The 17,399-nt window shown below is 44.3% G+C and overlaps 2 protein-coding genes across 2 annotated transcripts in view; one reads left to right on the top strand and one right to left on the bottom strand.

Moving 5' to 3' along the window:
• Window positions 1-1,451: 1,451 nt before the first annotated feature.
• Window positions 1,452-16,634, bottom strand: C1H1orf131 (chromosome 1 C1orf131 homolog). The gene is made up of 7 exons (XM_005602700.4): window positions 16,313-16,634; window positions 14,029-14,372; window positions 4,791-4,847; window positions 3,924-4,019; window positions 3,697-3,783; window positions 3,054-3,106; window positions 1,452-1,963 (listed from the first exon to the last, which is right to left on the bottom strand). The coding sequence occupies exons 1-7, from the start codon at window positions 16,632-16,634 to the stop codon at window positions 1,825-1,827; spliced, it is 1,098 nt and encodes a 365-aa protein (XP_005602757.1). The 3' UTR covers window positions 1,452-1,824.
• Window positions 16,512-17,399, top strand: part of GNPAT (glyceronephosphate O-acyltransferase) — a 33,453-nt gene continuing 32,565 nt past the window's right edge. The window contains exon 1 of the mRNA XM_001494161.4: window positions 16,512-16,761. Coding sequence (XP_001494211.1) covers window positions 16,684-16,761 — 78 coding nt within the window. The 5' untranslated portion in view covers window positions 16,512-16,683. The remainder of the gene's footprint in view (window positions 16,762-17,399) is intronic.

Here is a 17,399-nt window from a genome sequence, read left to right as displayed (position 1 = left end):
GATCTAGGCAGATGCATCCAGGGCGGGGAAGAAACCCCTGCGAAGGGGAAATGGGGCTTTGGAAGACAGTGAGGAGACAGTTCCCCACCCCATGCTCCTTCGTGGCTGTTGCAAGAATCTGAGTCATAGAACCGTCTTCCTTTGGACAACTGTTTTCCACTGTGGCTTCCCTCTGCGGCTAAGCTTGCGGGAAGAAACTTTATCAACGGGGAAATAAAAAGCATGGTCTTCAGTCCTTGCAGGACAGGTTGCTTTCTCTGAGCCCCTAGACCTCTGAGCATTTCCAGAGCACCCAATGGTCACAAAACTGCTCTTTAAATATTTATTCAGTAAATTAAAAGATGAAACAAAAATAAGGGGAGCAACTTAGACCTGGAAGTTGCATGCTTTTCCAGAACTGACTAGCCTGGGGGTCTGGTCCAGAGTCTGGCCAAGAGCTCAGCTGGCTCTTGGGAGGCGGGGTTAGGTGGGGGTAACCAGGTCTCCCTGCTTCCCTGTTGAAAATGAAAAGGAGTTAAATGGCTCAGCACCCAAAGTAATAGGGCATTTCTAGCTCCTGAGATGTTTTCCTAGTGCTTTGTCATGTTTAGGATCTTCAACACCTTTAAAAAAATTACTCTTAAAAACTGCCAAAATGTATATCCTAATAAATACAACCTTTCAAAATAAACCTGGAAAATAAAACATTAATTCCAATTTTGCTTCAATTAAAAACATTTTTTGAGCTCCTCATTTGGCAATGCCTTTGGAGTCAACATGAGTCACATAAGAAAGCCATTTACATGCCTGTTTTCACCAAAACTTGCTTACTTACTGGGTTTATTATCATTTACTAGGTTTAGCTGAATTTTCTGGCAATGGGGAAAAAAAGCCAAAATTGATTACCGTCGTTGAAAACTTTCCTTTTAATGTGCCACAAGCTTTGAAAACTCCCAGACACTTTGAGCAAGGGCATTATCATTACAAAATATCCGTATAGCTGCCAAAGGTGATTACTTTGAAGGAGACAATATTTGCTTAAATGTAGGTACTAGGACATGTGAAACCCATCTGTTGTGCTATTTAATAGTCACGGTCATATACACCAAAAAAGTTCTATTTATATAACTTCTTATGAAGTAGATTTTATATACTTGGTAGGCTGAAAATTAAAACTGCTTTTCCCACGAAACAACTGACAAATGACCACATTCTTAGTTCTTTCACGATAGAGTAACATTAAATCATCTTTTAAAAATTAAAAGGCAATTTAAGCTGGTTATCAATATTTACCCATCAGTAAAATTATGAGAAATCATCTTAGGAGCAAATGCACAAAACAGCAGTGAAATTGAAGCTAGAGTGAAGCTTGCAGGAGAACACTGACATTCTTTTAGCAGGTTTACTTCATATTCACACAGTAGCTGGCCCAACACAATTATCACCAAAAAACACACTTTAGCAGCTAGAAATTTTATTTCTTTTTTTTTTTATTTTTATTTTTCCTTCTTCTCCTCAAAGCCCCCAGTACCTAGTTGTATATTCCAGTTGTGCCTCTGGTTGTGCTATGTGGGACGCTGCCGCAGCATGGCCCGATGAGTGGTACCATGTCCGAGCCCAGGATCCCAACCGGTGAAACCCTGGGCCGCCAAAGCAGAATGCGCGAACTTAACCACTTGGCCATGGGGCTGGCCCCAAATTTTATTATTTTTATCTGATTTTTTTCCCTAAAATAAAAAAAGCCGTCTGTGAAATATGAAATAAATAACAATCTGGAAGTCTTATTGGGGTCCAGTTTCAGGATCACGGCACTCTCCTGTTCCTCTCTTTCTTTTACAAAGTACTTCATTTTGGCACTCGGGAAGAATTTATTTTCTTAATATCAACTCGGCTCAGAATCAGTGTCCCATTTTTGAATTTTCCAATCTGTCCAGTCCGTCCACTTGAGAAAATACTGGGAGCTGATTTCTTCCTTTTGGATTTCCTGCATTTAAAGTGAGAGAAAGGTACTACAGTTAAGCTTGTAAAGAAGGATTGCAGCACCACCAACCAGGGGACAGTGGCCTACTCCTGCAGACTCCTGCTCCCTCTCATGCACAGCCCCGCACCCTCTGGCAGCAGCACTGGCCTTCAGCGGTCTCTGAAATGCACCAACTGCATTCCTGCCTCAGGGCCTTTGCACTGGTTTCTTCTACATGGAATGCTCTGCTACCGGATCTTTCCAGGCCATCTCCTCTTCTCCATTCAGTTCCCAACTCAGATGTCACCTCCTTAGAATGACAGCCCAGCCCACACCAGTGATTTTCTTTCACAATGCTTTATTTCAACCTCTTCACAGAACTTGCCAGGACCTGACATCCCCTTACTTATCTGTTTGTATGTTTTGGTGTGCTTCCCTCACTATGATGTAAGCTCCTCAAGGGCAGGGACACCCTCAGTGTGATCATGGCTGTATCCCCAACACCTAAGACATCTATGTGCCTGGCACCTGGGGGGCCCTCAACAGACATACATGGCCAAACAAATGACCACTTGACAGCATATGCAAGCTCACCAGGAGTCCAAAAAAAGGTGGAGACAAAAGGAGTCAATTTTGAAACAGTAATTTGGGGAGAGAGAAAAAGGCACTTGAACCAAAGCTAAGAAACAGGCATAAAGCAACAAAATCCATGTTCCATTACTCAAATTATGGCACTCTACCTCCTGCGGAATGTCAAAGAACAGGTGATACAGACCCAGACTGTGCCGTCATGTCAGCAGGCACTCTCAGGAGGGAACAGAAGTCTTTTGTTGGAAATGTCAACCTCAGCTTTCCGGCTGTCACTCGAGGTGTCCAGTCTTTGAAAATGGGGGACTAGAGAAGGTTCCTAATTCAGTTCTGAGGTATTATTGGATCCTGGACAATTTACTACATCCTGTCTTCCCCTCAAAGGGCTCGATTAGCATAAGTGAAGGCAGTGAGGCACTCTAACAGGCTAGAACCACCACATGAATGCAGGGTATTAATTTCAGAACTAATCAACACGTTCGTTTATCCAGATCATTCCACCCTGGTACCTAATGGTATCACTCACCTGTCTTCCTGCCCTTTCCTCTTCTTTTTCTTGAAAATATCTGTGTCCTGGGCCTGATTTCAAAATTTAAGATAACATACGTGTCAGTAATGGATAATGGAGATCCAAAAAAAGGCAAGAGGTTTGTGACCCAAAGCCACTGAAATACTATTTTTAATACGTTTTCGAGGAGGCTTATTAAACATAACAGACTCAAATTCCATCCTAAAACTCTTTCAGGAATGTGAAAGGCCATTCCAGAGAAGACTGACAATAGAAATGTCAAATCTTCCATTTTAGGTGAAAGTCAGGGAGTAGAATATCTATTCCTCTGGCAGTTTTTCATAAGCCCTTGTGTTCTATACAATGTGAAATGCAAAAGAATGACTGAGTCTAGGACAAAGATCAAAGCAGCTCACACCATCTGAACAGGAGTTTGCATTTCAAAGCAAACCTTTCCTGTGAATATGCCAAATCACTTGCCTGGTATTACAAAATGTAGCTGACTTGAAGAAGTGGAGAGAAGTTGCTCATTTAACTCCAGATCTGGGTGTTGTCTAGACTGCCTTCCAAGCAGTGGAGTACAGCATTCCACTGTGGCAAATTACAACCAGGTTTCTGTTCTAGAAGTTTAATAGAGTAAAGAGAAGGCTATCACACCTACCCTTCTCTTTTCTTCTTCTTTTGCTGCCTTTTTTTCTTTGATTTGCTCCTGCAAAACCTTGTAATTCACATAACTATTTTTGGGAGGCTGAAATGAAAGAAAAAGGATACCTATTATCATTTTTCATTTTGCAAAAATTTCCCATGTCCCTTGCCCTGACTTGCCCTGGGCTCTCTCGCCCCTTTTCTGTACCCTGTCTGGTGATGGCAGGCAGAAGAACCCCTCACCTTGGCACCCAGCATAATGGCGCGTTCCTGTTCCAGGACTCTTTCCTTTCCTTTTCCATAACCCGTGATCCCAAACCGGTGCACTTCCAAACGAGCCTGCAGACACAAAGCAGAATCCCAAAGCTCCACGGTGTGTTCAAAAACTCCGCAGAAGAAATGCATCCCTAGGAGGGCTGGACGTCAGATGCCACGTGCCGTCCACCAAATGCTTTTACGTATTCTCACGACCTGCAGTGACGGCAACTAGCGAGGACTCCGTTATGGCGTGGTTTAAGGAGCTCCGTGCAGATCTCTTAAAATGCCACCCTAATCTCGCAACACCATCCTCCCACACTGCATGTGGACAGTTGAAGCAGAGGTTTATCTCTGCACAAATCAGTGCAGACCTAGGATCAAAGGCAGAGCTGGGTGGGACCCTCGGATGCTCTCTAAAACAAGCTACTATCCATACCCGCAATTTCATCCCAAAGGTACCTCTCCAAACACACTCACTCACACTTAGAGCAGCTTCATCACAGCAGCTTCAAACACATCTGTGTTTTTCTTTAAAGAGATTTTGTAGAAGAGAAAAAGTTACCGATACCCACTCTTCTCAGCTGAATTACTTCCTCCTGTCTTTTTTCTCTGCATTTTTAAAACCGAGTTACAATCACAGAATACACACATCCCTGCTTTTCTTTCTTACCGCTGTATCACTGGCATTGTGGTGACAAAACCATCGTGTTCTAAATGGTTGTATAATATTCAATCAAGTAAATGTAGCATGATTTGCTTAACCATTTCCCCAACCACTGGGCATGCAAACATAGTCTTTTTTTTTTTTTGGTATTACAAAGCTGAAAAAATTAACAATTGCAAAACACATACCTTCTCTAAGTTAAATTCTTGTATATCCACATCTTTCTCAAGGATACTAGTTTTGGTCTGAAAAGGAAAAAAAAAAACTCTTATTAAGATCATCTGTTACTATTCCATCACCAACAGACTCATGTTTTTAAAAGCCATGAAACTGGCCCAGAGGCCTAATACCAAACAATAATACAAGCATCTTGCACAAAAGCCAAATGAACAGCTAGCATAAGAAAAATGGAGTAAAAAATTTTTAAGACCTCAAAGCTTAAGAGAAAGGATTGATGAGAAACTAAGAAAAAAGAAAAGATGGTCAGAGAGAGACCAATGTCTGTATCTCACGCACCATATGTAGAAAATTTTGTTGGGAGGTGGTTAGAAAGGGATAATTTTGTTTGAGCAGGGATTTTAGAGGGTAAAAAAATGTTCTATTTAAATAATTTTTTCTTTCTTTCCTTTCCTCCCATCCAGCCTTTAGAATAATGGCTAATAAAACTCTCCTGAGTTGAAGATTTCTTTCAGGAACACGAGATTCCTAGAAATGGTGGAGATTGGGTTTGCAATTCCCAATAGAAAATAATGATACTGCAAATGCCTTCAAAATAGGTCACTCTTTACATCAACATATCCTCTGGCTGTCATTACCAACCCATAGAATCGACCAAGAGCTTAAGATTTTAAGAGAACCACTGTCAAATCTGGCCAACGACAGCAGTCACTACTCAACTCCAGCTCCAAAATCTGGACAGACAGGAAGCTGGCTGTAAAAGCGTGCAGCTTCTAGAAAATGGTGAAGGGAGATGGTCGGCCCTGAGCCCCCAGCTGGCTGTGTGCCAGGGTGGGACGTCCTGCCATGCCTGCCCAGCAGGGTGGGGTCTGTGCCAGGACGAGAGCATAGCACTTAGCCCCATGCCCCGCTGAGAGGCGCCGTGCACACGGCAGTCCACATGCCTCCTGGTTTCTTCTTCTCCAAACAGGAGTTGTGCTTCAGCTTATCCTGGTTGTTCCCCCCACCACTGTACTTTGGGTGTGTGGGTCAGTCACTGAACGTTTCCATAGATGATGGCTGTGTTTCCACATGACGGCTTCTGTTTCAATGAGGACCCCTGTACTAACTTCACAGGGGGTTAGGATGGTGAAATAGGATAAAGTAAACAGCAAGTGTGCAGCCAGGTCCAGCAAACAGGAAGACTTGGCCAACGCGTTCATATTCACTAACCCACTGACTATGAAACAACAGCCTCCCAGTAATCCCCACAGCACCGCTCATCTGCTGTCACACTGGACACTGAATGGGCCTGGGTGCTGGTGGTAACGGAGGACTGTGCTGTAGAGGGTGACTATCATGCTCTAGGCATGTGGCCCTGCTCTGTGCTGTTAGTCACAGTAAATGCATCTTCCACATTACTTTATCGGGTCTCCTGGCTGTTATTATGGTTATGGTTCTCCTCGGACAATCACATATTTCACAGAATCAAATGCTTTACTTAAGAGCATGAGGGCAGCATGGAGGATGCTGTGTGGGGCTCCTCCATTTACCTACCCCAGAACGTGTTATTCTCCTCTTCCATGACTGGAAAAAATTCCACTTTTACTTTGAACTTAGGATATGTTTTCCACTGGCATGCACATCTAATCAGTTTCGTATGATAAACAGTAATAGTATTATTGAAAAGCAAATGGATTAAAAAATCATAATGATTTCAGGATCATATCTAAGTCCTCAAATACAAATTTTATATATACCAAAAAAATTGTACACCGTTCACAGACCTCCAAAATCCCATAGAACTTTTGCCTCCTTTTCTAAATATTTAAATAGTTCTTCCTCTCTCCCATCCATCCAATAAGTAATGACTGACTAAACTCTTTTGAGTTGAAAACTTCTTTCAGGAACGCCAGATTCCTAGCAATACTGGAGAAGTCACAGACGCCCTCGGCTGACCTGTTCCTAGAAGATCAGCAGCAGAATGGAGCGATGGGTCCTAAAGAGGACCTGTTTCAATGCGGTCCTATCATAAACCTCTCAGCCAATTGTGTGATAGTTACCTTGAGGCTGAAACCCCTGGGTCCTGATGTCCTTGCTCTCCCCAACACCAGCCCCACAGAACACCCAGTCCTTGCACTGCAGGCCTCAGTTCATCCTGACTATGGGAACACCTGGGCTGAGGGGCTGTGTACACCAAGGGCAGACCTGGGTGGCAGGTCTGGCTAGAGACAGAGATCTTGGTGTTCCCAAGTGTTCTGTTAACATTTCACCGGAAACGTCTTAGCTTTATAGCTGTTGATTTGTTTCTGAGAAAGGGTCCGAGTTCTGGATTCCCATTTATAATAAAAGCAAACATTTGGAAAAAAGTTCTTGGCTAATTATTTCATGACGCTGAGTCTATTAGCACGACCCCACCACCATCTAACTTTAACTTTTTATTCATAGCTTTAAAACCACTTCAGTGTTTATTTGTAATGCATTCCCTGATCGAGAAACAATCAGTGGTTTCCTCTAGTTTCCTGCCCCTCACATCACTGTGGTCGGAGGCACTGCTACCTACAGGCAATGTTGGGTCCTCCTCCACTTCTAGACACACAGGAGAACTGGGCTTCACTGTCCACCTCAAGTTAGGCAGGGCTACGTGACTTTCTTTGGCCAAAGAAATGTGAGCAGAGGGGAAGGATGCCCGTTCCGCATGGAGCCTTGAAGAGGCATTCGTCAACTCCCCTTCTTCACCAAAGCCACTAAGAACCTTCCAGACGGTGGAGTCCCTGTTATCCTGGGTCTCTAGGGAAGGATCCTGATAGACAAGTAACATGAGAAAAAAATTAACTTTTGCCTTTAAACCATTGAGATGTAAGGACTATTTGTAATCAAACCACTGCCTAACCTATCCTAACAAAGCCTACAGTAGAGAGAAATGTCTGGAGATTTTGAGAACTTGTATGTTACACAATGAAGAAGGAAGAAAGCTACAAAAAGAAGGAGGAGTTGGGAGAAACGTCTGGGGGTGCGGGATGAAGGCAGGGAGCCCACCAGGGTCAATGAACTTGTCTAGCGGCTGCCTCGCCGACCAAAAGTATTTTCTCCTCCAGTGATTAGATTTTTTATTCTATTAGTTACACTGGCCAACTTTTGTCCAATGAGAGAACAGCTGGGTAAATATACACTCTCTTTGCAAAATGCAGGCAGTTCTAGGCATATTAAGAAATTAATTCATATCTTATTGTGTGTAAATTACTTCGACTAGATTACTTTCTTCCTGACACCTATCTGACACTGCATCTACTAAAGAACAGGGAGCATGGTACAAAGTTGAAGGATGCTGCTGGAGTGCAGAGGATTTCAGGGTGGAGTCCTGGGGAGTGATCTAGATAATGCAGAGGCTATGAAGGCAGTTAGAACCTGGCAATCACAGGTTCTGGGTCAGTATACTCGTGTTACACAAGGGCAAAGGGACTTACCTAATCTATATTCTCCCTCTAACATAGTAGTTGGGTACACAGCTTTTAAGCCAGGGAGCCTGGCTTCTGAACCTGAGTTCTAGCACTTACTTCACACCCACAATCCTTTATCTGGAATCTTGAGAAAATCCAGGAGTATTTACATTTTAGAAAGGTAATACTGTGAATATACTGAGTGTTCCATACCACTTCCAGTGGGGTCTAAGACAACAACTCATAATTAACTATATTCATATTTCCACAGCAACATCTATGAATATTCATACCAAATAGAACAAAAGTAATTCTTGCATCAGTTCAGGTCAGGTTTTGCTGCCAAATAAATCTGCACAAAACTTTAAAAAAAAACAACAAACAAACCAGCTCACTAGTGAGTTCCAACGCGTCGGAGTTTTGGAATTGCAGATGTGGGGACACTGGGGTCACTGTTTAAAAGCAGGCAAACAATTTAACTGTCTTGTATCAATCTCCCCTGTAAAATGAAGACCGGTCACACACATTGTGAGGATTCAGTTAGATAATGAATTCGTTAATGAATATAAATAATCACGTTTAGTACATAGTAAGCATCTGGGAAATATTAGCTGTTATTAGCAATTCTTTACATGCTCAAAAGCAGTCTATGTGTACCTCAGTCCAGGCCACAGGATCCAAGAGTCCTTTCTTACCTACGGTACAGTTTTATTATTTCTATTACGTCTTTCTTACGCCTTCTCTGTGTAGGCCACAACGGAAGCTAAGGTTCCTGAAATAGGGGCAGTGACTCACCTATAGGAGGACGGACCAATGCTAAGGGTGGAGAAATAGCATTGGTGAGGCATATCCCTAGGGGCCAAATAGTATTTGGATCATTTTAAGCTACATATGACACTTCCATTTGTTAGGGGCCTACGCATTTTTTTCCTCACAGGCAGTCTTGCAATACTCATTACAGAGTACATTCCCCAGCTCATTCCTCAAATCACAAGGCCAGCCCCTATCTATAATCTCTTTACCACTCAGGGGCCATGGTGATCTTTGGAAAATATAAGTCAGACCACCTCATGTCCTTGCTTAAAAAATTCTTGTGGATTCCCGCATACTTTAAACTAAAACCCAAGGCCTCACCATTGTCTACAAGACCTGCTAAGGGCTGGCCTCAGGCTGTCCCTCCCACAACGACTCACACCATTCTCCCCTCTGACCAACACACCACAAGCCATTTGCGACACTGCTCTTCCTCTGCTGACCATTGTCCCCTCTGTCCTACTCCCACTAGTCTTCTAGCTGGTGGAACATGTCAGGCCTTTTCATACCACAGAGCATTTGCAACACTGCTCTCTCTCCGTCCCCGTTACTCTTCTCCGCTCCTTTCAGTAGCACAGCTCCCTCTCACAGAGCACTAGCCTGACATCACCTCCTCAGACACGGCCCGACCACTCTATCTAAAGGAGGTTCTGTCCGTTACGCTCAGGACACTAGTTCTTTCCTTCAGAGCGTTTATAACTCTTTAATTATATTACTCATTTACCTAGGGTTTCTCTAACTCCACCAGTAGATGGTACACTCCATGAGGGCAAAAGACTATACCTTCTGCACTGCTGGATCACCTGGGTCTGGCAAATAGTAGGCACCCAATTCTTTGTGGAATAAATGAATGAATGAGTAAGTGATCTTACTGTTTCCTGTCAAACTACTTCTATAGTGTCTGCTTATACATGGGATGTTATCAAGAAGTTCATTTGTAGGTTAGACATTTGGAATGAGTAAAATGTTACACAAATAGTGGACAAATTCCCAGATAAGCCTATTAAAAGAAGCTCTGGTCACCAATTCTGACCTGTGTGTGTGTTGGAGGGTTTCCCCACATATCCAACAAGCAATGCTCTGATACCAGTTGGGTGTCCTACAATTCAACTCAATTCTGACACTATCTACCTGGAGATAGTGTCAGATCCCACAGGTCAAGGGCTCAGTCCCACAACACCGCCCTCTACGTTAGATGCCATTTGAAAGCCCAAGTTGTTACCCGTACTTCTGACCCACTGGCTACAAATCAGAGGTTCCCATGACCCCTCCTTGGGTTCAATTACTTTGCTAGAGTGGCTCACAGAACTCTGGAAACCCCTTTACTTACTAGATCATCAGTTTATTATAAAAGGGATATAACTTAGGAACAGCTGGATGGAAGAGATACACAGGGCAAGGCATGAAGAAAGGGCGTGGAGCTTCCATGCCCTCTCCCAGCACCTCCACATGTTCACCAACCTGCTCTCTGAACCTTGAAGCCTGTCCTTGTGGCTTTTTATGGAGGGTTCATTATGCAGGTACGAGTGATTAAATCATTGGCCACTGGCGACTGATTCAACCTCCGGCCCCTCACCTCTCTCCTAGAGGTCAGACTGAAAGTTCCAACTCCCTAATCACAGAGTTGATCCTCCTGGCAACCAGTCCCCATCTTTGGGTGCTCTCCAAAAGTCACTTCCTTCATATAACAAAGGACACCTTTATAGCTCTCGTCTCTTAGGAAATTCCAAAGGTTTTAGGAGCTCTGTGCCAGAAACGGAGACAAAGACCAAACACATATTTCTTATTACAAATCTGTTTCAATACACAATGCAGTTTAATCACAGTATTCTGAAAGATGACTTGAGATATTGAGTGGAGCCCTACGAAAACAGAGCCGGAGCAGCCATTTCAGAGGAACTGCTTTGCAGGTCTTGTTTTCTTTATCTTCCAAACTAGACCAAATAGACAACATTCCAAGACGTCAGTAAGGACAAGAATATCCTGTCTGTAAGAACCGATGCAACTGGACTTTGCTGATATCCAATCACTAGCCAATCAATGAAGTACAAGTCTAGCCCGTTGCCTGATGACTAAATCTTAAGCCATTCTGTGAACCTGGCCTCACCTTATGCAGCACCGATGAACTAACTCTTCCTTAATACAACTCACCTCATACTCCCCTTTTCCCATAGAAACCCTGAGCTCCTCTCCGGTAATTGGGACATTACTTGGGTTTCTACCTGAATCTGTGCTCCCTGAATTGCAATTTTTTGATTCCAAATAAACACTTACTATGCCTCTTAAACTGGTTTCTGTTTTTGTAGGTTGTCAGTACTTATAGAACAAGCCTGAGTTCTGGGAAAAGAAGGTGATTTCCTGGGTTCAGGCCGGCCCAGCCGGATTGCTGTCCAACTCACTAGGACTTCTTTCGTTCTCAAGTGTTCTTCAGAGATGATCAGCTGATTCCATGACTGATCAATGGAGGCTATCATTATCTTAGTATATATTTTTGCTGATTCCATGTCTGTTTGAACTGTCCTACAACAACTTATAAGCTCTTAGAAAGCAGGGGCCACAACTATACTTTAGCACGTTACACAAACCCTTAGCATAGCATTACATATCCTAATTAGCCCCAACTGACTATTTTTTACCTCCATTCCCTCTGCCCAGGATAGGCCATAATAACTGGCGTTATATTCATTTGTATTTATGTACATGTTGCAAGGTCAACACGCTAAAGTCTTTTTATGGGTGTATGTGTTTTTAGTGTGTCCTTAGCCTGACGCATTCACATTTTCAAAGGATAAACTTTGAAAAGGATGAAAGGGCAGAGCACCAAGGACAACAGAAGCATTTCATTTAGGTCAGGAAGTCCAAAATGTAGAGTGAGCTGAGGTTCCTGAGAAAAGCCAACTACAATGAAAAAGGGCTCATTAGGAGCAGGAAGAAAGGACAATTCAACAGCTGCTACAGATGTGCTGTTACTGAGGGACAGGGAAATGCAGGGCCATTCAATGCCAAGTTTTTGTTCTTTCTATCACAGAGAAAACCTTCCATTCCAGGAAGAGGAACATGAGCGAGTGTAAGTGGAAACTGAAGGGAGAGTGCCTCGATGCTTTATGTTAGTTAAACTCTCCAAATGCAGAATTATATTACAAAGCAGTGCTTTCCAATCTTTTTCATATCATGGCACACACAGAAAATACTAATATTTGTATGGTACACTGGGGTGCACTGTGGTAATTTCATTAATTGTAGGCTTCCCCGGCTGGCCAGTTGGGGGCTCTGGCTACCTCGAGGGGTGAGGGAATCCGTTTCTTAGCCTGCCTGTAACAGTTCCCAGCACCCTCGTATTTAGACTATAAGAATTGGAAAGCTGACTTAGAATCCTAAAATAAAGGTAGATATGATTACAGAATGCACTAATAATCTTTGAGGAAGGGGTGCTGGTAAGCTTGACATGAAGTGCTACTTGAATTCTGGAAAAGATCACACAGATAGCTTTTTAAACCATAAAAAAGATGCAAACACTGGGCACCAACAGGTGTTTGCACATTCACAATGAGCAATGCAAGCCTAACTAGCTTTGTCGTAGGTTGAATTGTGGGTTCCAAAAAGCTATGTCCATGTTCTAACCCCTGAAATCTTTAAATGTGGCTTTCTTTGGAAAAAGGGTCTTTGCAATGTAATTAAGTTAAGGATCTCACGATGAAATCCATTCTAGATTTAGGGTGGGCCCTAAATGCAGTGACAGGTGTCCTTCTAAGAGAAAGGGAGAGGGAGATGGGAGACTCAGACGCACAGGGATGAAGGCCGTGTGAAGACGGAGGCAGAGTTTAGAATTATGCAGCCCCAAGCCAAGGAAAGCCTGGAACCACCAGAAGCTGGAAGAAATAAGGAAGGATTCTCCTGTTTTGTGGAGAGTCCTTAATTCTGGACTTCTGGCCTCCAGAACTGCGGGAGGATAAATTTTTGTACAGCAGCCCTAGGAAACTAATACAATCCTCCTTTCCTTTTATGATACACAAAAGTTTATAAGACATAGAGAACGCTATAGAAATGGAAAATCTGATTTTTAGCAACGAATCTGACAAAACCATTATGATATCCTTGTGAAAAAATTTTGGATGAGCAACCACACCACTCCCACGAACTGAATTTTCAGTGAGATTCACAAATTCAGTCTGAAAGGGATTGCTGCTCCCTAAAATCAAACTGCTTTTCTATCAGAAGGAAAGTTCCTTGAGAGCAAGGATTTTGTGGATTTTATTCAATGCCATGTCCCGTGCCTAGAACGGTGGCCAGAAATAAGTGTTGAATGATTGGGTTCTTTCTCTGAGCACCAACAAGCAGAAGGCTTACAAACAGAAAGGGTTAACTCAGCAGGCTTGGGTTTATCAAACCCGGCACATTGCTAAGAACATCCTATTTTCAGGATTGGCCCTTGGCTGGCTCCTGCAAACACTAATTGGAATATGCTGTTTGCTAAGAATGTTTTGAATACCTGAGGCCTTGAGCTACACTGTATCAAGTATGCCCTGATAGTTTATACTAATAATGTGATTTATGGTGAAAACCTGCTTTTTCTCCAGGGGTCTAGAGCTTGAATAGCTAAGGTCAGTGTGTATGCCTATGTGACTGACCCCCCAGTAAAAACCAGGGACATCCAGGCTGGGGCAGGCTTCGCTGGGTGGCAACACTTCGCACATGCTGTCACACATCATGGCTGGGGAAATTAAGCACATCCCATGCAACTCCACTGGGAGGGGACAGGTGGATGCCTACACTTGGCTTCCTCCAGGCTTCGCCCCACACACCTTTTCCCTTTGCCAATTTTACTGTGTATCCCTTTGCTGTAATAAATCGTAACTGTGATAAAGATTACTTACACGCTGAGTTCCAAATCCTGTGAGTGCTTTTAGCAAATCCTTGAGCCTAAGGATTTGGGGACTCCTGACAATCTATAAAGATATTCACCTAACATTACAATATCTGGGTTTTCACCATAAACATAAACTAACCAGCTCGTTACCTTTCTGTTCTCCTCTTGATCTGGCTTCTGTTTTCTTTTTTTATTTCTGCTGTGAAATTCTACCACTTGTACTCGCTCTCTGTTCTTCTTCAGGGGAGGAGACACTGAAGCACTAGGAACTTCTGGTCCTAAAGGGGAACCGGTGGAGGTCACAGCAGGAGCACATTGCAGCTCTTCTCTGAGTTCCTTGAAGAAGCTGGAAGCACTCTTCCTCTGGCCTCTTACAAGAGAACTGAGTTGGGGAGCTGGCTCTGCTGCCAAGGCCACTGAAGTCCCCTCATCTCTCTTCTTGTTTTCCCTTTTCTTTCTGATCCTTTTCTGTTCTGCTTCCTCTTCTGTCTCTCCTGTTTGAACACAAGAAGGAAAAATAAATATTTTGGGTTTTAGCTATCACCAATATCAAATCATATGAATGCACTTATGCATATGTCACAGCTATAAACACCCAGGGATATACACAAAGAAAAAAACTGTTTTTCTTCAAATAGAGTTGCATTTGCACAATTTATAGAATCCAAAACGCAGCCACGTTTTCCTAAGTAACTATATTTATGTCTTTGACTCTTATTAGCACAGTTACTTTAGTCTTCACCTTTCTCTTTACTAAAAGTGCCACCATGGCAATAGTTCCAGGGACTGGTAATGCCAGCTGTCTCATGCTTTGTACTGAAAATGTATGCCACTGCAGCCAATGTTTCTTTTTAACCCTTTCTAGGGTTACAGGTAAGTATTACAATTTTCCTATTTTCTTTCAGTTATAAATTAAAATGAACCTAAGACAATTGGCTTAATGTGAGTGTCCTTATTTTTTTTTCTTCCTTTTTCTCCCCAAAGCCCCCCGGTACATAGTTGTATATTCTTCGTTGTGGGTCCTTCTAGTTGTGGCATGTGGGACGCTGCCTCAGTGTGGTTTGATGAGCAGTGCCATGTCTGCGCCCAGGATTCGAACCAACGAAACACTGGACTGCCTGTACGGGAGCGCACGAACTTAACCACTCAGTCACAGGGCCAGCCCCTGAGTGCCCTTATTTTTTACTAAATCCCCATGATCTTCTGTTTCACCTGTTCACACTCCGACCAGTCACCTGAAGATTCTGACAAAAATTCTAGGCCTCATTACTCACCTACAGTACAAATATCACAGAGTCCTCTAAATATCAGCTGATCACTTATGTTTGCTTCTATTTGCTTAGTCTTTTATTCAATAAACATGTTAAGAGTCAACTAAACTTTGGCATTAGGGATATAAAAATGAGTAGACACGGCCCATGCCTTCAGAGCTCCCAGTATAAGTAAACTTGAGTAAACTAGGTAAACTTGAGAATGTTTTTTACCCTCTAGCACTTGTCTCTACATTTGTAATAACGGGATTAATGGCAATAGCTATTTCACAGGGTTGTGAAAATTAAATAAGTGAATACATGAAAAGTATGGACTATATGGTAAATTGTCCATACTTCTTAGCTACCATTTTTACTATTTAAGTGAGCTTAGAATTTTCAGCAATGACTCCAAAATAAAATTGCTTTTGCAAAACCACACTACGAATTTAAGAAATATGCTTGGTCCGTCAAGGCACTAACACCTAATGATTATCTTTGGTGCATGAACAAGGGATGTCACCTTCTCTAAGACAAGTTCTTCAGAGTGTGTGGAACTGTCTTCCTACTGAAGTGCCAGGCGGTTGTCCACCTTTAATGATAAGCATGTTTACTTTTTCTTTCTCCCATCAAAATAAAGGAAAGAGAGCATAGGTCGGCCAACTTATAGAAAGAAACGGTCGTGAAAGCTTCGTGTGAAAACGTCCTCTGAAGTCCTTGGCGAAGGAGTGAAGGATGAGGCCCCAACGTGACAAGGTGGCACCAACGCACCAGGGTCAGGCGGGTCTCTGGGGGAGGCGCGGGGTGAGGGGGCTTCCCAGAGGTCCGGGAAAAGCGAAAAGGTGGGCTATTTCGAGAGACCAAGGTCCTGTGTGCATCACTCCTGTTAAGTCTGAAAGCCCTGGTGCTTCCAACAAGCAACTAGGTTGGTCCCCACAGGAGCTAGGAAGTTCGACTCATAAAGAATAACTCGACACAGCCCGATCGTGGGGGCGGGAGAAGGGTGATCTCAGACGGAGGTGTGTGCTGGACCCATTATCGGAGCCAGGTTGGACGAGCTGAGGGATGCTCGGCCTACAAGAACCTTCAGCCTGAAAGCGGAGACCGACCCAGTTCAGGGCGCCAGCAGACCCTCGGCTCCTCCAGTCCTCAGTTCGCGTGGGTTCCGCAGGCCTCGCACTCACCAAAGTCGTAGAGGTTCTGGAGCACAGCGTCCAGAAGTGTCTGAGAACAGGCAGGGGCAGAGGACCCCAGGTCTTGCTCCTGCGCCATCGTGGGGTCTGCAGCTGCGTTACAGCCCAGAGGCGGCCTGGATTCCAGCCGCGTGGAGACCCCGCTTCCGGGTTCCGAGGGGCTGCGCGCGCGCGCCGCAGGTCCCCGCGCGGCTTCCGTTCTGGTTAAGATGGCGGCGCCCGGGGTCCTGTGTAGCGGCCGCAGAGGGTGCCACTGTCTTAGGCGAGGTCGGGCCTCCCAGCGCGGAAGAACCGCCCCCAGCAGCAGCACCATCACCGCTTAGCAAAGAATTCCAGGCCTGGCCCGGGACGGCAGCCGCACCATGGATTCCTCCAGTTCATCTAACTCTTTTTTCTCCGGCGGCTCCACCAGTCCCGGCGCTGTCATGCTCCTCTACTCGGTAGGCGCCCAGGGAAACGAGGCCCGGGGCGGGGCCGCGAGAGAGGACTCCCTTCTCCCGGTCCCGGCTGTCTCCAGCCCACGACCCCTGGCCCCAAAACGTGGGTCCCGACGCCCCCGAGGAGGGGTTGGGTGGTTGACTTGGTTTCCAAGGCAACGGTGTATCGCTGTGTGTGTAAATGTGTGTATGCTTTTAGAAGTTTCTACCGGTGATGGATCCTCTGATTCCTTTTCATTCGTTCCTACTCTTTCCCTCCATCAGGCACTGGGCCGTCAGAAAGCCCCTGACACAGGAATGAGGCTGGGAATGGAGTCTCTCCTCCCTAGCGAGGGTGTGTAGGGCGAACCTTTTAGGCAAGCGTGAGAAACTGGCGAGTCTGAGTCAGCCTGAGATAGCTGCCCGTCCCGCTCTTTTGCTGCTGTGATATTCCTGGGAGAAAAACATGTGGCTTGTATGTGGGCATAGAGTTTCTAAGACTTTAAGTTTTTAATCTAGGACGATTTGGAACTTCTGGAAATTTTTATGGCCTGTTTTTGGCTTACATCTGTCATTGTGCTTTTCTCGCAAGTAGTTTTGGAAGACAATGCCATCCAGCCTCTCTCGAACTGGCCATCCCCCCCCCGCCCCCCACTTGATTT

Source organism: Equus caballus, chromosome 1 (genome assembly GCF_041296265.1).
Source record: "Equus caballus isolate H_3958 breed thoroughbred chromosome 1, TB-T2T, whole genome shotgun sequence".
Classification (NCBI taxonomy): Eukaryota; Metazoa; Chordata; class Mammalia; order Perissodactyla; family Equidae; genus Equus; species Equus caballus.
This window is presented reverse-complemented; position numbering and strand designations above follow the sequence as displayed.

Bases quoted from the DNA above. Each gene is read 5' to 3' on its own strand.
- C1H1orf131 (XM_005602700.4), bottom strand. From the start codon at position 16,634: ATGGTGCTGCTGCTGGGGGCGGTTCTTCCGCGCTGGGAGGCCCGACCT. The intron at 3,784-3,923 runs GTGAGGGGTTCT...CTTTCATTTCAG, and splicing joins CCATTATGCTGGGTGCCAAG to CCTCCCAAAAATAGTTATGT. The intron at 1,964-3,053 runs GTGAGTGATACC...CTTTAAATGCAG, and splicing joins AGGAAAGGGCAGGAAGACAG to GAAATCCAAAAGGAAGAAAT.